This window comes from Anomaloglossus baeobatrachus, chromosome 3, assembly GCF_048569485.1.
Source record: "Anomaloglossus baeobatrachus isolate aAnoBae1 chromosome 3, aAnoBae1.hap1, whole genome shotgun sequence".
In the NCBI taxonomy this organism is placed as follows: domain Eukaryota; kingdom Metazoa; phylum Chordata; class Amphibia; order Anura; family Aromobatidae; genus Anomaloglossus; species Anomaloglossus baeobatrachus.
The window spans coordinates 568,874,120-568,896,107 of record NC_134355.1 but is presented as its reverse complement, the minus strand read 5'-3'; the positions used below and the strand labels follow the sequence as shown (position 1 = coordinate 568,896,107).

At 46.3% G+C, this 21,988-nt stretch overlaps 1 protein-coding gene across 1 annotated transcript in view; it reads right to left on the bottom strand.

The window, feature by feature from the left end:
- LOC142295564 (G-protein coupled receptor 35-like) overlaps positions 1-18,256 on the bottom strand; it is a 46,597-nt gene extending 28,341 nt beyond the window's left edge. The window contains exons 1-3 of the mRNA XM_075338673.1: positions 18,179-18,256; positions 18,026-18,083; positions 17,875-17,942 (exon numbers count right to left, since the gene is read on the bottom strand). Of these exons, the coding sequence (XP_075194788.1) occupies positions 17,875-17,942; positions 18,026-18,036 (79 nt within the window). The 5' untranslated portion in view covers positions 18,037-18,083; positions 18,179-18,256. The remainder of the gene's footprint in view (positions 1-17,874; positions 17,943-18,025; positions 18,084-18,178) is intronic.
- Between the last annotated feature and the right edge of the window lie 3,732 nt (positions 18,257-21,988).

Below are 21,988 nucleotides of genomic sequence, written 5' to 3'. Positions count from 1 at the left end.
GCGACTCTTAGACCACATAGGCAATCATCACGCATACCTATCAGGGTTAGGCCTACCTGTAGTGCTGAGGTAGAAGACACACCAAGTAGTCAGGGACAAACACTAAAGCTACGCAGGTCTCAACGCAGCACTCGGGGACAGCCCCCTCCAAGGTATAGAGAGTAAAAAGAAAGAGTACTTATTAGAATGTAAATAGTTATGTGAAATGTCTGTAATGTTGTGTATAAAATGTTTTTCTCTTTTGATTGAGAAAATGGACAATTGGGCCACTGGACTATGGGTGGCCAACACCTAGCTGTACATAGTTAGCACCAGTGTGCTCAGCACCCCTGAAGGAAAACCCGTCCGGCGTGCATAGAGTGGGGTCATCAATGCTCTGACGCACGCCCAGAGCCTACGTTGGGGGTTTTATCGCGGCAGGTCCCCCATGGAGCAGTGTAATGGACACCCGGCAGGGAGCCACGCTGGACTCTTATAGTTGTTTAAGGTTGTAACATGTTTTGTTTTGTTTCTACAGTCCGGGAGTACTGAATTTAACTAAGGGGGAGTGTGGCGCCCCAGGACCTGGTCGCCACAACAGCATTGCCCTTCCAAAGGGTTAATGCTGAGCCTGGAGGTAATGGGGAGGTCCATTGGCCAGCAAGTTTAACATCCACCGCAGTTCTCCCTGCGGCCAGCAGGGGGAGCTCTGAACCTGGAATTCCAGGGAGCCTTCCTCAAGTCTGACCTGAGGGAGGAAGTAGAGGTCAGTCTGTAGAGAGAAGTGACAGTGAACAGACGCAGAGTGTGCTGTCCTGTGGATCTGGGGCCTAGAGCTAGAGTAGCTTGGCCCAGGGAAGCAGGAGTAGCAGAGCGGCAGCGAAGAGACTCGGACATCGGAGTCTGTGGCCACCAGGGCTTAAAATACTCCCTGGTAGCCGAATCCGAAGGGCAGGAGAGCTGCAAGCACCTGGCCCATAAACATCCCGAAGGTACAGCTGCAGCATCAGGGTCCGGTGTGGACTCCAGCAGAGAAGCACCAGAGAGGGCCTGCGCAGCCTACTACAGAGGGAAAGGGACGTACCATCGGTCCCAGCAGCAAAGAGGGCCATTGCTGGATTCAGAGAAGCAGGGTCCTATCATAACAAAGAAAAGCACAGGAGTAGGCCTCATACTCAGCTGGCCAGAAAGATCACCCCAAGTACTTCCAGGCCGACCGGATCCCCATCACCACCTGTAACGGTCTCCCAGGACTGGACTGTTCCCAAAGTAAAAGAGGAAAAGGTAAAGAGACTGTTGTTTGTACCTGGTTCTTTCATTGCCTGTCGGCCCTGCACCGTGTTAGCCGCACAACACCATAGACTTTCACGAGCACTAACAGTGTTCCCGGGGTTCCGCTCCACCTGTGGGGAGCAGTACCACCATTGCTGCCATAACATCACCCCGGAGGCCTCACACAGCAGCGGCGGCTTAATAGCCGCAGACCACAGGTGGCGTCACGAACACAAACTTTAATTCAAGCCACATATTCTACTGACACCCACCAGGGCCACGAGCCGGGCCCAGCCACCACTGACTACCACCGGACTAGTCCGGCCCGGCACTGGGTGTCCCACAGCCCTGGGGTGGGCGAGTCACATACCCATGTGACCAGAAGGAGCGGGGACTCAGTCAACAAAGCTAGATACCAGGTCACATGGGTATGACCTCACACAGGTCCTGCAACAGACAAAGTTGATCGTTTGTATAATACTTATGCTAATTCTAACAGAGGGAGGGGATAACTATGGATATATTATCTGCTCCATTGCAACTGTCACTCAACAAGTAGCTAATTTTATAAAGATATGTATAGAATCAGCCTGATAGTGCCAGTATATGTCACGCTCCCCGGCCATGCTCCCCGGCTCCCCTGCCGTGCTCCCCGGCTCCCCTGCCTTGCTCACTGGCTCCCCTGCCACGCTTCCCCACTCTCAGGTCACGCTCCGCCGCTCCCGTGCCAGGCTTCCCGGTTCCCCGCTCCACAGCCTTCATGCCCCATCACCTGCGGACTCCAGGCAGCCCGGTCCCCGCTCCCGGCGCCCATCGGCAACGCTGACCCAGCCCGGCACTCCTGCCTCCTGTGCACCGCTTCCTGCTCTGGCTTCTGGCACCCGGGCCTCGCGCATGCGCATTAGGGCGCGCGCGCGGTCATTGACCCTCTCTTAAAGGGCCAGTGTCCTCCAACAGGATATTGAAGAATCAGGTACAGGGTATATAGGGGGATCCTTTCCAAGTGGGCGGGGCCTGTTCTTCGTGTTTGCTAAGCTAGGAGTCAGGTCTCCCTGTGTCTTGTGCCATACCTACCTATCTCTCTTGTAGAGTCGCTCCTGTCACGCCAACCGGTCCTGACGATTCCCGAACCCCGAACGGTGACTGTTTGCCATCTCGTCAGTCCCTACCATCTCCGATCCCTGGATCCGTGTGGTGACCCACCTCCTCGCTCCGCTGGTTCCGGACTCTGCCTAACATCATCTCGGCCTCCGAACTTGAGCTCCGTCACCCGGACTACCTTCAGAGACTCCGTGGTCCCAGGGACTTCTTCACCCCACTCCTCTGAACGGACTGTCCTCCTACCCGTAGTGCTCTGGCTACCGGGCACCTTGCCCTCGGTGAGGTGTTCAGCCCAGTGGATCCACCTCCTGGGCCTACCCGTCCACCTGGTCCTAACAGTAAGAACAGGCCATGGATCCCGCCGAAGCACTAGCGGCCCAGCTGGGCAACAGGAACTCGGACGACAGCGCGAGACCCAGTCCCGCATGCTGGCCTTCATGTCCTCGGTGGATAGCCGCCTGAACACGCTGCAAGCAACCGCCACGTCCCTGGCATCTCAGGCTTCTACCGCACGGCCCACAGCCACAGTTCCCGTGGCGGCTACCTCGGAAGCTTCTAAACTCCGCTTGGCCTCTCCACCCCGCTATGCCGGAGATCCTAAGACCTGCCGAGGATTCTTGAATCAGTGCTCCCTCCACTTTAAGCTGCTTACGCACCTGTTTGCCTCCGACCAAGCCAAGGTGGCGTTTGTGATGTCCCATCTGGAGGGTGAGGCACTGGCCTGGATGAACCCCTTGTGGGAGAGGGAGGACCCTGTAACTGCTAACATCCAGGACTTCCTGCAGGCGTTTAGAACCACCTTTGACGAACCCGGACGTGCCGCCACGTCCGCCTCATCACTCCTCAGGCTACGTCAGGGGACCATGATGGTGGGGCAATATGCCATCTGCTTTCGCACCTTGGCCTCAGAATTGGGGTGGAACAATGAAGCCCTCACCGCCGCCTTCTGGGAAGGACTCTCCAGTCGTATTAAGGACGAGCTGGCAGGCCGCGATGTTCCTTCCACTCTGGATGCCCTAATTGCACTAGCCACCCGCGTGGACCTCAGATTCCAGGAACGATCCAAAGAGGTGTCCCGCGAGAGACGTCCGATACGGCATTCCTCTCCTCCGCAGAAGCCCGTCGTACCTCAGTCGGCATTGTCTGGCGTACCTGCCCACGAACCCATGCAGATTGACCGTCTGAGTCAGTCCGAACAACGCCGAGCAGAACGGCTCGCTAAGGGTCTCTGCTTCTACTGCGGAGAGGGCAGACACCTGCTACGTTCCTGTCCAGAGAGGCCAGGAAACTCCAAAGCCTAGGGTTGGTAGGAGAGGCCACCCTAGGTGCTGGGACTCTCTCAGACCCGGTTACGTGGACTGTTCAAGTGACAACGGGAGAGACGCGGTTCACGGCCGAGGCGTACCTCGAATCCAGGGCAGCAGGCAATTTCATCCAGCAGGCCATGGTGGACAAGTACCAGGTGCCGGTTACTCCACTCGACAAACCCCTTGTGATTGCCTCTGTAGATGGGAGACCCCTCTCTGACACCATCTCGTGGATCACCAAGCCAGTAGAACTACGTATCGGTGCCCTGCACACCGAGAAAATCGCTCTCTACGTCCTCCCACACATGTCTCATTAAATCCTGCTGGGACTCCCCTGGTTACGGACACACGAACCGTCGGTCAGCTGGTGTACTGGTGAAATTACCCGATGGGGCTCCTCTTGCCACGAGAACTGCCTGAAGTCTATACAGCCCATCCGACGACCTCCGGTTCCGGAGTCCCTACCAGGACTACCTTCGGCCTATTGGTCCTTCGAGGACGTCTTTGATAAAAAGGAGTCAGAGGTACTGCCGCCACATCGTCCTTACGACTGTGCCATCGACCTACTCCCGGGAACTACACCACCTCGAGGACGGATATATCCTTTGTCCCCTGCTGAAACAAGGGCCATGTCTGCCTACATCACTGAGAACCTGGCAAGGGGATTCATCCGGAGATCCTCCTCTCCTGCTGGAGCAGGCTTCTTCTTCGTTAAGAAGAAAGAAGGCGACCTGCGCCCATGCATTGACTACCGGGGATTGAACCAAATCACCGTAAAAAATAAATACCCCCTGCCGCTCATCCCCGAATTGTTTGATCGGCTTAGAGGAGCTCGTGTGTTTACCAAGTTGGATCTTCAGGGTGCCTACAACCTGGTCCGCATCCGCTCTGGGGACGAATGGAAGACCGCATTCAATACTCGCGATGGGCACTACGAGTATTGTGTGATGCCCTTCGGCCTGTGTAACGCACCAGCAGTCTTTCAAGAATTGGTGAACGACGTGTTCCAGGACCTTCTCTACGTCTGTGTGGTGGTATATCTGGATAACATCCTGGTCTTCTCTCCGGACCTCCAGACCCACAGAGAGAACGTGCAGCTGGTACTACAAAGACTGAGAGAGAACCGTCTGTACGCCAAGTACGAGAAGTGTGTCTTCGAGCAGTCTTCTCTTCCCTTCCTGGGTTACATAATCTCCGATACCGGTCTGCAGATGGACCCAGAGAAGGTCTCTTCCATTCTCAACTGGCCCCCTCCTTCCGGACTGAAGGCAATCCAACGGTTTCTTGGATTTGCGAACTATTACCGTCAGTTCATCCCTCACTTCTCTGCCCTGACTGCACCTCTCTCCGCCTTGACCAAGAAGGGGGCTAATCCAAAGGACTGGTCACCTGCGGCCGACGCCGCGTTTGGCTCCCTGAAACAGGCATTTGCTTCCTCTCCTGTGCTCCACCGTCCTGAGTTAAACCGCCAGTTCACCTTGGAGGTGGATGCCTCCTCCTCGGGAGCCGGAGCAGTGCTCATGCAGAAGTCCTCCTCCGGGAAGATGGTTACTTGCGGTTTCTACTCCAAGAGCTTCTCAGCGCCTGAACGCAACTACACCATCGGTGACCGAGAGCTATTAGCAGTCAAACTGGCTCTGGAGGAATGGCGCTACTTTCTGGAGGGAGCAGTGTACCCCGTGATCATTTACACGGACCACAAGAACCTGGAATACCTGCGGTCTGCTCAGCGATTGAACCCACGACAAGCCAGGTGGTCCTTGTTCTTTGCCAGGTTCGATTTTCAGCTCCATTTTCGGCCCGCGGATAAGAATGTGTGAGCAGATGCCTTGTCCAGGTCATTCGTACCCATGGAACAGGAGGAGGAGACATCCCAGCCCATCATTTGCCCAAGTAAAATCATTCCGGTGGCCCCTGTCACTCTGGCCCAGATACCGCCCGGGAAGACCTATGTCTCTGAGACTGACAGACAAAAAGTGTTGCATTGGGGCCATGCCTCGAAAATAGCCGGCCATGCTGGTCAGAAGAGAACATGGAGTACAATAGTACGTCACTACTGGTGGCCATCCCTTCGCACGGACGTCGCGTCTTTTGTCTCAGCCTGCTCCTCTTGTGCCCAGAACAAGACGCCCAAACACCTGCCATATGGTCGCCTTCTGCCACTGCCTATCCCCTCCGTTCCGTGGCAACACATTGCAATGGACTTTATTACAGACTTGCCCTTGTCCGCCGGACACACAGTCATATGGGTCGTGGTGGATCGGTTTTCCAAAATGGCTCATTTCGTCCCTATGGCTGGACTGCCCTCTGCCCAGGAACTCGCTGACGCCTACATACAGCACATCTTCCGGTTGCATGGCTTTCCATCACACATTGTGTCTGACACAGGAACTCAGTTTACCTCCCGCTTCTGGAGGGCCCTCTGCAAACATCTGGGGGTGGCTCTGGACTTTTCTTCAGCCTACCATCCTCAGTCGAATGGCCAAGTGGAACGAGTCAATCAGATCCTGACCTCCTTCTTGCGTCACTACGTTAATACCCATCACGATGACTGGTCCACGCTACTTCCTTGGGCTGAATTCTCCCATAACCACCACGTCAGTGAATCCTCCTCCAGCTCTCCCTTCCATGTCGTTTACGGACTTCAGCCTTCCATCCCATTACCTGTATCTTCTTCCTTGGATGTCCCTGCTGCTGATGCTGTAGTCCGTGACTTTACAACAATTTGGGACTCTGTCAAGACGTCCCTTGGACGTGCTTCCCTGCGGATGAAGAAACACGCAGACAAGAGGCGTCTGGATCCCCCGTGTTTCTCTCCAGGAGATCTGGTCTGGCTTGCTTCCAAGTACGTCCGATTGAAGCTACCATCGTCCAAGCTGGGTCCTCGCTACATCGGGCCGTTTAAAGTCATCGGCAAAATAAATGAGGTCTCCTACAAGCTGCAGCTCCCAGCCACGATGAGAATCCCCAACTTCTTCCACGTCTCCCTGCTCAAGCCGGTTGTCCTTGGTCCCTTCTCGGCTGCTGCCGGTTTTGCTCCTCCTCCTATTGCTGATGATGACATCTATGTGGTAAGGGATATCGTGGCCATGAAGACCGTGCGGGGCCGACAGTTCTTCCTGGTGGACTGGGCTGGGTATGGTCCTGAGGATAGGTCCTGGGAACCCCGGGAGAATGTGGGTACTCCCCTGATACGTGCCTTCCTGTCCCGGTTGCGGGGAGGGGGGCATGGAGGAGGGGATACTGTCACGCTCCCCGGCTCCCTGGTCATGCTCCCCGGCTCCCCTGCCATGCTCCCCGGCTCCCCTGCCTTGCTCACCGGCTCCCCTGCCACGCTTCCCCACTCTCAGGTCACGCTCCGCCGCTCCTGTGCCAGGCTTCCCGGTTCCCCGCTCCACAGCCTTCATGCCCCATCACCTGCGGTCTCCAGGCAGCCCGGTCCCCGCTCCCGGCGCCCATCGGCAATGCTGACCCAGCCCGGCACTCCTGCCTCCTGTGCACCACTTCCTGCTCTGGCTTCTGGCACCCGGGCCTCGCGCATGCGCATTAGGGTGCACGCGCGGTCATTGACCCTCTCTTAAAGGGCCAGTGTCCTCCAACAGGATATTGAAGAATCAGGGTATATAGGGGGATCCTTTCCAAGTGGGCGGGGCCTGTTCTTCGTGTTTGCTAAGCTAGGAGTCAGGTCTCCCTGTGTCTTGTGCCATACTTACCTATCTCTCTTGTAGAGTCGCTCCTGTCACGCCAACCGGTCCTGACGATTCCCGAACCCCGAACGGTGACTGTCTGCCATCTCGTCAGTCCCTACCATCTCCGATCCCTGGATCCGTGTGGTGACCCACCTCCTCGCTTCGCTGGTTCCGGACTCTGCATAACATCATCTCGTCCTCCGAACCTGAGCTCCGTCACCCGGACTACCTTCAGAGACTCCGTGGTCCCAGGGACTTCTTCACCCCACTCCTCTGAACGGACTGTCCTTCTACCCGTAGGGCTCCGGCTACCGGGCACCTTGCCCTCGGTGAGGTGTTCAGCCCAGTGGATCCACCTCCTGGACCTACCCGTCCACCTGGTCCTAACAGTATAGCACTGGCTTTAGGCTATATACAAAAATCCTGGTGATTGGTTCCCTTTAAACTGCTGGAGTGTTTTCTTTGCTTATTTTCTTGTAGCTTTCAAAGTAACAGTCGATATGTGTTAGTTCTTCCTAATTGATCCTCTGCATTTTTAGACTTGTACCTTACTCTTCTACATTTGGGTCATAAGTGGGTTCACTGCCAACATCCGGTTTTTTACTTCAATTTTAATACAATATTAACTCGCTTGGAGTTTACAAAAACATAGGTATGAAAGCATGCACTGGGAATGAAACCAAAGCTAATATTTTTTTCTGCAGTTTGTTTATGAAGATATACAGTATATTTTTTTAATTACAGAATATGTACACCTTAAAGGTATTTCTTTTTAGATGAAGTATAATGGCATGCCAGGTAACATTTCTAAATAAGCTGTTGTGTATGTAACAAATAACACTATTACTACCCTTTATATGACTTGTATATTATATTTTTTTAGCAGTTTTTGCTCTGCGCTATAAGCTTTAGGCCCCCTTCACACATCAGTGATTCTGGTACGTATGTCACTGTTTTTCCATGTACTAGAATCACGGACATATGCAGACCCATTAAAATCAATGGTTCTGCGCATACATCAGTGATTTTTCACTGATATGTTTCTCTGCGGCGCACATGCGTATCCGTGTGCTCCACATGGAGACAAGTTCATTTTTTTCTGGCATCCCTGATGTCTTACAGACCACACTATGGTGTGATCCATGACAAACGTACCAGAAAAATCACATACATTTAAATTAAAAAGCGTTTTAAACTCACCCGTCTCCAGCAATGCTGTCTCCGGCTGCTGCTATCTCCTGCTTCCAGGCCGGTTAATTATTTCCATGAATATGCAGTTATGCCGACCTGGAAATAGATGCAGCAGTGAGCGAAACTGCAGCCGGACACAGCATCGCGGAAGATATCAGCACCACAGACAGCAGTAGTGTGGACAGGTCAGTAGATCTCCATGTATTATCACAGATACCACACGGAGATCACACATATGCCAAAATCACAGCACACGGAGGGACATACGCACATTTAACACGTCACTGAAAAACATCTATGTTTTACACTGACATGTGAAAGAGGCCTAAAGGGTGCTTTACACGCTGCGACATCGCTACCGCTATATCGTCGGGGTCACGGCGTTAGTGACGCACATAGGGTGCCAGTAGCAACATCGCAGTGTGTGACACCAAGGAGCGATGATCAACGATCGCAAAATCGGTGATCGTTGACACGTCGCTACTTTCCTTAATATCGCTGCTGCCACAGGTACGATGTTGTTCGTCGTTCCTGCGGCATCACACATCGCTATTTGTGACACCGCAGGAGCAACGAACATCTCCTTACCTGCGTTCACCGGCAATGAGAAAGGAAGGAGGTGGGTGGGATGTTAAGTCCCGCTCATCTCCGCCCCTCCGCTTCTATTGGCCGGCCGCTTAGTGACGCCACAGTGACGTCGCTATGATGCCAAACGCACCTCCCCCTTGAAGGAGGGATTGTTCGGTGGTCACAGCGACGCCGCTGACAAGGTAAGTGCGTGTGACGCTGCCGTAGCGATAATGTTCGATATGGCAGCGATCACCAAATGTCGCACGAACGAGAGGGGCGGGTGCTATTGCTTGCGACATCGCTACCTATCGCTAGCGATGTCGCAGCGTGTAAAGCACCCTTTAGTGTGTGGCTCTTCAATACACTTTTATAGACAACCAGAGTAATCTGATTCTAAATTTAGTCTAGATAGACTTGAATAGTGTTGGAGAGTGAATAATTATTAGAAAAAAAATACTTCTTTCTCCACTTATCAGTGACTTCTAATTATATTAGTACAGAGAAGAAATGACTAAGTGGAGAAAGAAGCATTTTTGCTAATTAGTTATATTACAGTTACTTATCTTTGCTTCTACTGTTATTTTATGAGTAAATTGTAAACTTTTTTTGCTATTAAGATGTACGCATTATTGAGCCTATAAGTCTTCTCACTAATGGCATGCCGCCTGATCGTTCTGTCAGTCCTTGCAAAGAGATAAGATTAACCCTCAGACCTCACCTTAGCTTGTCATAACACCAGATCAGATCTGATACTTTGCACTCATGTGGGACAATCACTCCGAAACACCGTATCTGCAAATTGATGTTCTGATCTGGAAAAACTCATAAATAGGTGGCACTAGAGTTCGTTTACTTACTCCCTGAAGAGACAATTTGCTTATTGAGCCTGAAAGGGGTGGTTTACTAGTCTGCAGTAGTGACCACATCTCTGTAAAACTGATAGGGAAGGCTTTTTGTAAATGCCTTGGTTTGCCAATTCAGCCTCTGAGTGGCGCTATCGCCGTTCGCACTTCCCTATCGCGTGACCCCTGGGCTCTGTGACTTCTGGGATCTGGTGATGTCACGTCAACTTTTAGTTGACCCAATATCACTGAGCCTGGCCACAGTCTTCCATGTGAGTGATTGGGCTGTGGGCGCCGTTTCACTGCTAGTCACAGCCTAGCATCACAGCCCAGCAACTCCCTGCTTGCGGCACTCTGCGGTGAAAGAGATTGCACGCAAGATGCTGGGCTGTGACGAGCGGTGAAACTCCGCCCACAGTCCCGTGACTCAGGAAGACTGGGGCCGGCCGCAGTGATGTCAAGTCAACTGGAAGTTGACCTGACATCACCAGATCTCAGAGGTCATGGAGCCTGGGGGTCAAGCGATGGGGAAGAGTGCCACTCAGAGGCTGAATTGGCAACACAAGGTATTTACAAAAAGCCTCCCCTATCAGTTTTACAGAGATGTGATCACTACTGCAGAGAAGTGAACCACCTCCTGAAGCATTTTTGAAACACTACTTCATTAAACATTTTGTCCCAAATTCATTTAGACGCTGAAATGTGCACACAATCCATTAAGAGGCACATTTCTTGATAAATTTTGCACATCATACAATTGGTATGTGCCTCTGCCAGAAATGGTACTCCAGCCGAGGGCAAGAGTAAATTTCTTGGCATATTTTACACAATCTATCTGGTGAAAGGTATGATGGTGGCTTTGCAAAGCCACCTGCCCTTATCCACCCAATTTTGTGGAGAAGTCCTGGACGACCGTAAAAACATCATAACTTGGAAAATGTGGACTATGAGTTGCACAAACATTTGGGGACATTTTAAGAGGTTTAAAGCCAAAAAACACTCGTTAATCGGGGGTTTTTGCTTCATTTGTTTTTTGCAGTCTTGGCGTACCCATGTACATAGCAGACTGTATAACAGTGAATCGGTCAGTGAGATCCCTCTAAGCACAGGATGTTTAACCCTTGTCTTCTTCATTCATCTAATTTGATTTATGAGCAGTTGAAAGTTGAACTTTGATATTTAACTTTAGTTAAAGTTTTATTTCCATTTTTTCTGTAGATAAGTTTCTAGTTATCCATCTAGTCCTGAGCTTCACATTTGTTTTTTGTTTTCAAAAAATGTAACAAAGGAAAAGTGAACTGAAGTGAAGTTAAAAAATCTAAGTCTACAAATGGAAAACGCTATATCCAGAGCATCATTACATTTTGTATAACAATGACCCACATTAATCAATGTATTTGCACCTTGTTAGCATATTTACTTTAGAATAGTCTTTTTGGGGGTTTTCCAGGAATGGAAAGTGGACGTGTCTTGTAGTGGGCTAGGATTTAGACATATTTGTGAAATGTAATTTTTTTTTTTTTTTTTTTAAATGTTGCAAATGAGGAAAAGTAATATATTTACTCAAAACGGAAGGAGATGTCAAAAAAGCGTTGTCATTTTAGTCAGCGCGGAAGCAGAAAGATAGTAGTAGTAATGTGTGTTGCAACGGATTTATAAAGGAAACCAATGCAGTCATAAATCAGTTGCAACATACTGGACATTTCCAAATTAGGCAGGATTTCACTTAAACATAGATAAAAATGAATCCTTTGTTATTAAATGTGGCCGATCGTGTGTAGATAAGTTTATATTCTTCCATTGACTGTCAGCAAGCATGTGACTCCTATATGTTTAGCACCCGAAAAAAATGAATGAAAAACATCAAGAACATCTGATTTTCTATAAGCAAGAAGCTAATGCTATAGGTCTGGAAGGAAATGTGGACATTATCGAAAAAAGAAAATTGGTATTTAAAACAGAACTGCAATTCTTCACTGAGAAGCAAGAGTTTGAGGACTGATGAGTCTAAATATGTGACCTTTGTAAAGATCGGGAGACAATATGAAAACTATTGAAGATATCAAATATATCTACAACTATCACTGAATCAAGTTTAAGGGATTGGAGTTTGATAACATCTGATGTTGGGGTTTGTTCTTGAAAACTTACAATTGTTGGTACAATACATTATGAAATACTACCTGGAAATCATTAAAGTGAGAAAAAAAATCTCAAGATATACTTAACAAAAAAGAAAAACTTCTAAATAGAGATGAGCAGATCCGGATTGGGTTCAGTGGGTTCATCTGGACATTAGATAAAGTTCTGTTCTGGACCTGTACTTGACCTGAACCTCATTGGAAGTCACTGATTGGGCAGCCAGCCATAAACAGAACACAGAGCGGAATTTTTTCCTTTTTTTTGTGCACACTACATCCAATAATGTTGATTTTACCCAAGTGAGAGCCATTCAGACACTGAAAGCAGCTTGCACTGGGCCGAGCACCAAGCGTACCCGAGCACAACGATGCTTGCTCAAGTAAGTGGTCAGCATACGGAAATCACCCAAACTCTGAACTTGAACACTGATTTTTTGTAAAGTCTGTGTGTGGTACGAACACTGAACTTTAAAGTTCGGGTTTGCTCACCTCTACTTGTAAAGCTTTTAGATGAATAGACCAACCAGGTTCCAAAACTCATCATCTTTGAATGTGTTGAAATTACTTGTATCACAATGAGCAAATACACTGTATTTCTAAAGGTGATAATTAGAGATGGTTGGTAACTACCTACCTGTTCTGCTCAGGACCAATCTCTGCCGGCTCACAACGGCAGGCGACTCTGTGGCTTCAGTGACATCATGTTGAAAGAGCAGCTGTTTGTCTTCTGCTCTATTCTGTTGACCTGCGTTACTGTGTTAATATCATGCTGATTGACAGCCGGCTCCCCACTGCCTAACTGCGGAGAGACAGCTTTCAATCAGCAGGACATTGGCAGTCATGCCCCGTTGACAGAGCAGCCGGAATAGAAAGAGCTGCTTTGTTTACGTGAAGGTGAAATGAAGCAGCAGATTCACTGAGTGAACCGATGTTTGAGAACTCTTAGCCAACGATGGGCAGAACAGGCAGGTAGTTAGCAACTACCTCTCAGATCATAACTCCACGACAAAAAAATATAATAGTCCCGGATAACCACTTTAATTTCCACGAGGGTCCAGCAAACCATTTCTTACCTGATGGCATTCCTGGCTCCTCTTTTGATTAGCAGACCAATGTCAACATTTTGGCATGATACATGGGATGTTGCACCAGGCTAGCTAATCAAAAGAAGAGACGTGGATACTGGCAAGCAGGAGGAGGTTTGCTGGGCTCATGTCCAGCACTTTCAGGTTACTCATGTGGCCATTAGACCTGGTCCTAAAATCAATATGCACCATCTCTAGTGCCCACACATCTTAGAAAGCTCTCTCCCACAAATGACCCATGAACATGAGCGCTCAGAAATCATGTGTACATGGATAGAGTGAGCTGCTGCTAGACTGTGTCACATTAATGATACAGTCCCTGAAAAAGGCTCTGTCACTTATGCATATTATGTAAATAAAAACTTATAACCTGACTTTAAATTCATCCATTTGTTTCATAAATTACTCTTTTGAAAGCCAAAACCCTCTCAAATTTGGTTTAGGTTATGAAAATAAAGTTGCTGCAAAGCTGAAAAATTGATCATTTAATGAACACAGAAAGGTCAGATTTTTGCAAGACTGAAGTTTTGTCGCCTTGTCATATAATGCACCCAATACTAGTTTACATCCTCACCTGTGCTCAGGAAATGATCGGTTAATTAGTGGGTGTATATACAAAGAAACCCAGCACCCCAGACCTTCACTTGAACTGCAACTTGACCTCTGAGCCAAAAATCGACCCTGCGACCAAAGTCTTGATTATCAAGAGGCTAACGACCAGATCCACTGCAGAGGTGGCTGGCACCTTTAATGTATCTCAGCGTCAAGTACAAAGAATTAAAAAAAAGATTTGAAGAGACTGGAGAGGTTTTTGACAATCCCAGGTCTGGCAGACCCCGTAAGACAACTGCTTAGCAGGTGCATTTGTTGGTTAGAAAATCCAAAGCCATCCTCTCTTCCACTGCAGCAGAGCTCCAAAAGGCCTGGTCACCTCAAGTCCCTGTGTCAACTAGAACAGTTTGTAGGATTCTGTCTCGAAATGGCCTCCAAGGTCGAATCAGTGCCCAGAAGCCAGCACTAAACAAAAGGCAATTAAAAAACCGTGTGGCATTTGCCAAGTCCCACAGCCTGATAAACAGATGGACGCTGGAAAAGTGGCAGAAGGTGGATTTCTCTGATGAATCTTCAGTTGAATTACACCCCAGCCACCGCAAATACTGCAGCAGACCTACTGGATCCCATAGGGATCCAGAAAACAGTAAAGTTTGGTCGTGGAAAGATCATGGTCTGGGGTTACATTCAGTATGGGGCCTTTAAAACATTTGCAAGGTGGAAGGCAATATCAATAGCCTAAAATATCAAGAAGTATTAGCTACCTCTTACATTCTCAATCATAAAAGGGGTCAGATTCTGCAGCAGGATGGTACTCCATCTCATACATCCATCTCTACAACAAAGTTCCTCCTGGCAAAGAAGATCAAGGTGCTCAAGGACCAGCCAGCCCAGTCACCAGACATGAACATCATTGAGCATGTTTGAGGTAGGATGAAAGAGGAAGCTTGGAAGACAAAACCAAAGAATCTAGATGAACTCTGGGAGGCATGTAAGACTGCATTCTTTGCTATTCCAGATGACTTCATCAATACATTGTTGAACTGCTGGGATGCAGTCCTTCAAGCTCATGAAAGTCACACAAAATATTAAATATGGCTTGAATAGCCCCACAACTTCATTCACCAATGTTATGCAACATATCGTTGTATTAAAAGTTAATTATTTGTTTGAATTTCACATTACTTTCTGTAAGCGACAAAACTTTTGTCTTGCCAAAATCTGACCTTTCTGTGTTCATTAAATGATCAATATTTCAGCTTTGCAGCAACTTTATTTTCATAGCCTAAACCAAATTTGCGAGGGTTTCAGCTTTTAATAGAGTAATTTATGAAACCAATGGATGAATTTAAAGTCAGGTTATAAGCTTTTATTTACATAACATGGATAAGCGACAGAACTTTTGTCAGGGACTGTAGCTTACCCCCTACAAAGGATTGCACAACAAAGCACTCGGCATTAGGCCAAGAGGACCCCATACATATTAAATGCCAGTTTGATCTTGCTTTTATCGGCAATTTCAAACAACTTTAGTGTGTATGGAGACCTAACCTATATAGATGTTTACAAAAAGCGTGAAAAATTCCAGCAGACTTTTTTAATGAAAAACTGCCATATTTCGGGTGTAAAACCACTTGAAATTTCACGAAACCTTTTTGTAACTTGAAGTTGCTCAAAACTTTTGCAACTTTTGGAGTTTTTAACCCAGCTCTGGCCAGCTCCGTCAAAGTGGACAAAACTGAAATGGGACAGCTCGTGGCAAAGCCCACCCTGAAAATTCATCAAAATTTATGCCTCTTTAGTTGCATAAATTACACCAGAAATGTACAAGAGACTGGAGTAAAGTTTCTGGTGGAGGAACACAACTGTTGTAAGATGTGCATAATTCATTAAGGTGTGTGCCTTTTATTAAATTAGGCACATCTTACTCCAGTGATCCCTCAATTAAGACTAGCATGGACAACATCAGTCGAACATTTAGAAGTTTCTCACAATGTCTGATATTTTTAAGACGTAAAGAAAAAAACTATATAAAATATTAACCTTTGGTAAAGTAAAATGATTTAAAATGTTATGAAATTGATTGAACAATACTAAACAGAGTTTGTAAGTCAAATCAAGAGAAAATATTTCATTTCCGGCCTTCTTCTTGGATTTTTTATTCATCTTCCTCAAAGTGATGTTATGAGTATTCCCAGAAATGTTAAGTATGCAGTAATACATACTCAGTATGTAAGACAAGTCATCTATATAATGTTCAAGCCTGCTCATCATTCTTCTATTTAATAATGTTGTCATTTTTTATTTAAAGGTCATAAATTATTGATAGGTTGGGGTCCAACCCCTAAGAACCGCACAGATCAGCAGGATGGGGAGTTGTTATTGAGCATTATTTCGCATGCCACTCCATTCATGTGAGAGTGCCATGTGCTGTGCTCAGCTTTTTCTAGAGAATGAATGGAGCAGCAGTCGGGTGGGCATCTACCCTTTTTTAATGGAGATTAAAGTGCCCTGTCTGGGATAAAAAATCCCTGTTCTGGTTCCCCACTGTCAGTAAGATATCACTTTTTCAAATCATAGGTGACAGCTTGTTTTCAAAGGACAGTCCCTTTAACTAGATACAGTTTGTATGACTGATCACTCTGACCTATAAACCATTTTACAGTATCTGTTCTCCCTGTATATAGCACATATAAGAAGGTGCAGTATATGAGCTTTAGGCCACGTTCACACGTTCAGTATCGGTGACTTTTTTACCTCAGTATTTGTAAGCCAAAACCAGGAGTTGGTGAAAAATGCAGAAGTGGTGGCATATTTCTATTATACTTTTACTCTAATTGTTCCACTCCTGGTTTTGGCTACAAATACTGAGGTAAATGACCAAATAATGAATGTGTGCACGTGGCCTTAGACATTTGGGTCCATGTGCTCTCTGTGTACATACCTCACTGCATTTCAGGTCCACATGTAAAAAAAAATCCCCAGAATGCACTAAATCTTGTTCTTTACGAATCAGACTAATACTGTAAATGGTAGGACATTTCTACACCTGTGCACTTAGCGCCACCTTGTCCAAAAAGTTCAGCGCTCGTCTCAGCCGTATGATTGAGATTCAATGGGGATTTTTTTTTTTGGGAGTGGAAAACAATATTAGCTTCAGCATACATAATTTTGAAAGGTAAATGTTTGCCCTTGTTGCAAACGATTAAAGGACATTTGAGCATAATATTTATACAGTTCCTCCTTAAAGGGAACCTGTCAGGTGCAATATGCATCCAAACCACGAGCAGTTCTGGGTACATATTACTAATCCCTATACCTAACTGCCTAATTGTCCCTGTATATAGTAGCAAACATAAAGAGATCTTTACAAAAAGTATTTCTAAAGATCTTTTATGATATGCTAATGAGCGCAGGGACTAGTTGCAAGGGCGTTAGTACCTGCGCTCATTCTGCCCTCTTAGCAGGTTAGTATACCCACAGGGGCCCACAGGAGCATGCTAACATGCTACTCAATGCAGCATCACCAGTGGTGACACGCTTACCTGTGTCCGCTGTCACAACTGATTTGAAGTCCTGGCACTTAAGGTCATGCGCATTAGACCTCTCTGAAGCCTGGGACGCGTACACTCGGCTTAGTACTGTGCATGGCCAGAAATGCCCGGCTTTCAGAAGAGCGGTGACAGCGGACACAGGTACGCGCATTACCACAGGTGATGCTGCATTGAATACCATGTTAGCCCCTGTGGGCGTTCTAACATGCTAATAGGGCGGAATGAGTGCAGGAACTAATGCCCAGGGGACTAGTCCCTGGCCTCATTAGCATATCATAGAGGAACTTTAGAAATACTTTATCTAAAGATCTCTTTATCTATGCTACTAGATACAGGGACCGTTAGGCAGCGATTAGCAATATGCACCTAGAATTTCTTGTGGTTCTGGGTGCATATTGCACCTGACAGGTTCCCATTAAGTGACATTTGAGCATAATATTTATATAGTTGCTCCATAAGATTTGTCGGTGTGGTTAAGATGAGCTCAACCGCACTAATTTGCAAGCGCAAACTATTAATTTGTAAGACATTTACAAGGAATTGAGCAATATTTGGACATTTTCTTTACATGTAACATATGATTTCTCTTACCATTGTTAGATGAGACAAGATACAGCACTTGTGAGGTCATAGCCATAGAGTTACTGACTTGGGGGTTTCTGTAAAGATTTACAAAAAGTTATCCATAGCATTCTGAAACATAAGAAGCAGAGAACGTTGGCTTTATGTACGGTCTACACACCTTCGGTCCATGTCTGTTCCGACATCCAGCAATGGCCAGGAAGATCTCAGCCGTGTGTCTGTGTGGAAGGAAAATTCAGAACAGCTGTATGACTTGAAATCTGCAGAAGTGCACAGAGTTCAGATTTCACATATTAGCATTTCTGAAACCTACCCCCTGTGCAAAGAGCTCGGCGCTTAGTTTTTTCTTTCCTTCTAAACTGAAATCGTGAAAAGACTTGCTGTGGGCTGGAAGCTCTACCGGTGTGATTGCACAACTGACTTGTGACTCACCCATGAATCAGATACGAGGCGAGATTGGAAGCTGGAAACAAGCACATAACATAAAGTCATTGATATGAAGCTAAACGCAGAAGATAAATTCACAGAATATAATTAGTGTAGTTGACTATTCGCACTCGTTATGCTGTTAGCGAGTACTGTCTACTACACGCATATTTGTTACGAGTAGCGGGCGCAATGTAAGTAAATGGGAAATACTCGTTAAGTAAAGAGTAACCCGAAAGCCATGCTATTCGCTACTCACACGAGAAGTACGGCTTTTGGGTTACTCGCTACTTAGCGAGTATTTCCCATTGACTTACACTGCACCCGCTACTCGTAACGAATATGCGAGTAGCGGACAATACTCGATAACAGCATAGCGAGTACGAATAGTTACCTACGTGCTCAACACTATATATATTTAATGGCCCAACCTCAAACTGCAGCTGGAATACCATTGCTTTTCAGTTGGCATAACCATCCTCTTTTGCTAAAATCACATCATGTTTTTGGACCCAATTATCTCATTATCTGATGACGTAAAAGTTATTTTTTGGGAAGGGGGCACAATGCATTTCCTTTGATATATAGTTAATGACATTGATCTTATGGCATATTCACTCATCAGCTTTTATTGTGCATCTGTTTTCCTTTAAACGGACAGTAAGTACACAACACAGATTGGGATCCATTAAAAATAGATGAAAAAATGCAATCCATCTGTATTTCATTTGCTTTTTGTGCTTTTTTGCCTGATTTATTACTAAGCAAGAATGTTTACACTTTTCCAAAGGAAAAGATACAAAATGGAAAAGCAACAAATCTCGCCTGGGGGAGAAGAATGGTCAAATGTGTTTTTTTTTGTTATTTTTTTAGAAATAAGAGCTGGAAAAAAAACGTAGTGTCTTTTTTAATCTATTAAATAATAAAATAAAAATAAATTACTTGTGCTAACTGCTACATAATTCTCAAACAGAAAGGAATAAAGGAATAAACTTAAAGGGGTTGTCCAGGTTTTACCTAAAAGTCTGCAGTTACTCTGTAGACTTGTGAATCCTCACAGCACATACAGAGTGCACTGTCAGAATTTTTCCAGTGGAGGCAGCAAGACCAGGCGGTCATGTAACCACAACTATATAATATGCATACTTTCGACCACATTCCCACTCGATGTGTGCAATTTCCCTTAATTCACTAATATTGAACGAGGCCATGCATGGCTAGTCAATGTGTGGCAGCGAGTATTGATATCACATACTTGTGGCCACATGACCGGCCCGGAGACTAGCTCTTGCGCGCTTTGACGATTCACAAGTCTGCAGTCGCACGGAGAAATGGCAAACTTTTGTACTATGCTTGAATAACTCATTTAAGTAAAGTAAAACAAGAAGTTTAATGAAAATTTGCACCTGTCAATCAACTAGCAATGCATTTCTGGAACTTTACTTGCACATATTTCTGAAATAAAACCTTCAATATATGAATAAAAGCTAGGTTTACATTCAGCATCCTAGCGCCAGTATAGCACTCGCTTTACTTTATGAAAATATAGATGGTTGGTTCCCTTTAACTGAGCATTTTTCATGATGGTGACATGGTAATGCGCTGCCTCCTTCACCCTTAAAGCTAGCAAAATATGGCCTGAAAGAGAAGAGATTTTTATCTTATCTAACAGAGGCCAGATAAGATTCTAGCTTCAACCGTCCTCCATCCCACAAGCTGTACAGCTGCTTTTAATGTTTTAACACCAGTTTTGTTGAAGTGCCAATAAAATAAATATGTTTAATATTATCCACCATTTACTTTTTATTCCTGTGAGTAGTTGTTGTAGCGGCTCAAGCACACTGATTTGCCCAGAGGCCCATAATGCTGTTAAGACGGCCCTGTACCTGACCACTGACTATATCTGCAACATACAAGTAAAAATTGCCCTGTTGATTATTTGATGCGATTGTAGAGTAATTACATATTCATTACCACTCCTTAGGTCATCAATATAGAGAACAGCCACTGCAGTGCATGGAATGGTGCAATCACTGAACACTAAAGGGTACTTTACATGCTGCGATATCGGTACTGATATAGCTAGCGACCGTACTTGCCCCCGTTGGTTGTGTGACATGGCCGAGGCGCACAACATCGCTTCCACCCGTCACACGGACTTACCTTCCCATGAGACGTCACTGTTGCCAGCGAACCGCCTCCTTTCTAAGGGGGTGGTTCGTTCGGCATCACAGCGACGTCACACAGCAGCTGTCGAATAGTAGAGAAGGGGTGGAGATGGACGGCCGGAACATGCTGCCCACCTTCTTCCTTCCTCCTTGCCGGTGGACGCAGGTAAGGAGATGTTCGTCGTTCCTGCGGTGTCACACATAGCGAAGTGTGCTGCCGCAGGAACGACGAACAATAGCGTACCTGCAGCAGCAACGATATTTTGAAAAGGAGCGACACGTCAACAAGCAACGATTTTTCACGTTTTTGCGCTCATTGATTGTCACTCCTTGCTGTCGCTAATGGCGTCGGATGTGCATCACTAATGACGTGACCCCAACGTTATATCGTTAGCGATGTTGCAGCGCGTAAAGCACCCTTAAGTATCCAGCCACAATGAGACATCCAGATGATAGATGCCAAGTATCAGACCCGAACAATCGGATATTTAGAATCCATCCCTGGTATAGGTCATTAAAGGGAATCTATGTGCATGTCTTTGAAAGCTCAATCCACTGACACCTTTATATCTTCAGAAAAAGGGAGGAATTCCAGGGCACTACTCAGTATTCAACAAGCCTATTTGTCCATTACAAAGAAAGTCCTGTATTCAGAGGCTGGAAGCAAACACCGGGGTGCTTATATCAATAGATAACAAATCTTGCAATGTAAAGTAGAAAAAGTATAGCACTCACCGGTTAAATTGCTGTGCAGAAAAACTGTTTATTTAAACAGCGGAGGTTACATGTGCGGAGAGGGCTGGTGGGGAGAGGGAGTGTGCGCTGTAGCAGACGACGGCCGTTTCGCACCTGTCCGGTGCTTCAGCTGGTCTGATTAGGTATGACATCATATCCTTTTTATCCACATCCAAAAAAAAAAAATTTGTTTTTTTTTTGCAAATCTCTTCCTTGCACATATGGAAGATAATCTCATATACAGTCCTACTAATCCTTTCATAAAACGCATAAAGAAATTTATGCGTTTTGTGGACGATGTATTGATAGTTTGGGATGGGGACAGATCTCAATTTGAGTCTTTTGTGGCATACCTGAATGATAATAACAACTACAATATGCTGTTCACACATCATTTTGGTGATAAAACTATGGAGTTCCTTGATGTTAAATTGACGGCCCAGGAAGGGAGAATTATACGGGAACTTTATAGAAAACCTACTACTGTGAATGCTTTGTTGCATTTTGATAGTGCCCATCCGACTCATGTATTGAGATCTGTTCCCTTCAGTCAATTTTTAAGGCTGAATAGGATCACGAATAATCCCGATGCTTTTGTGACACAGACGAACGATCTCAAGCAAAGATTTTTAGAAAGGGGGTATCCCTCTAATCTTATCAATTCAATGCAGAAACAAGCTGAAAGTAAGATTCAACATGAGAAAAATATTTCCTGCTTAAATCGGGGTATCACACCTGTTAAAAAAATGAATCGATTCATCTTTAACTTCAAATATGGCCCGATGGATCGGATG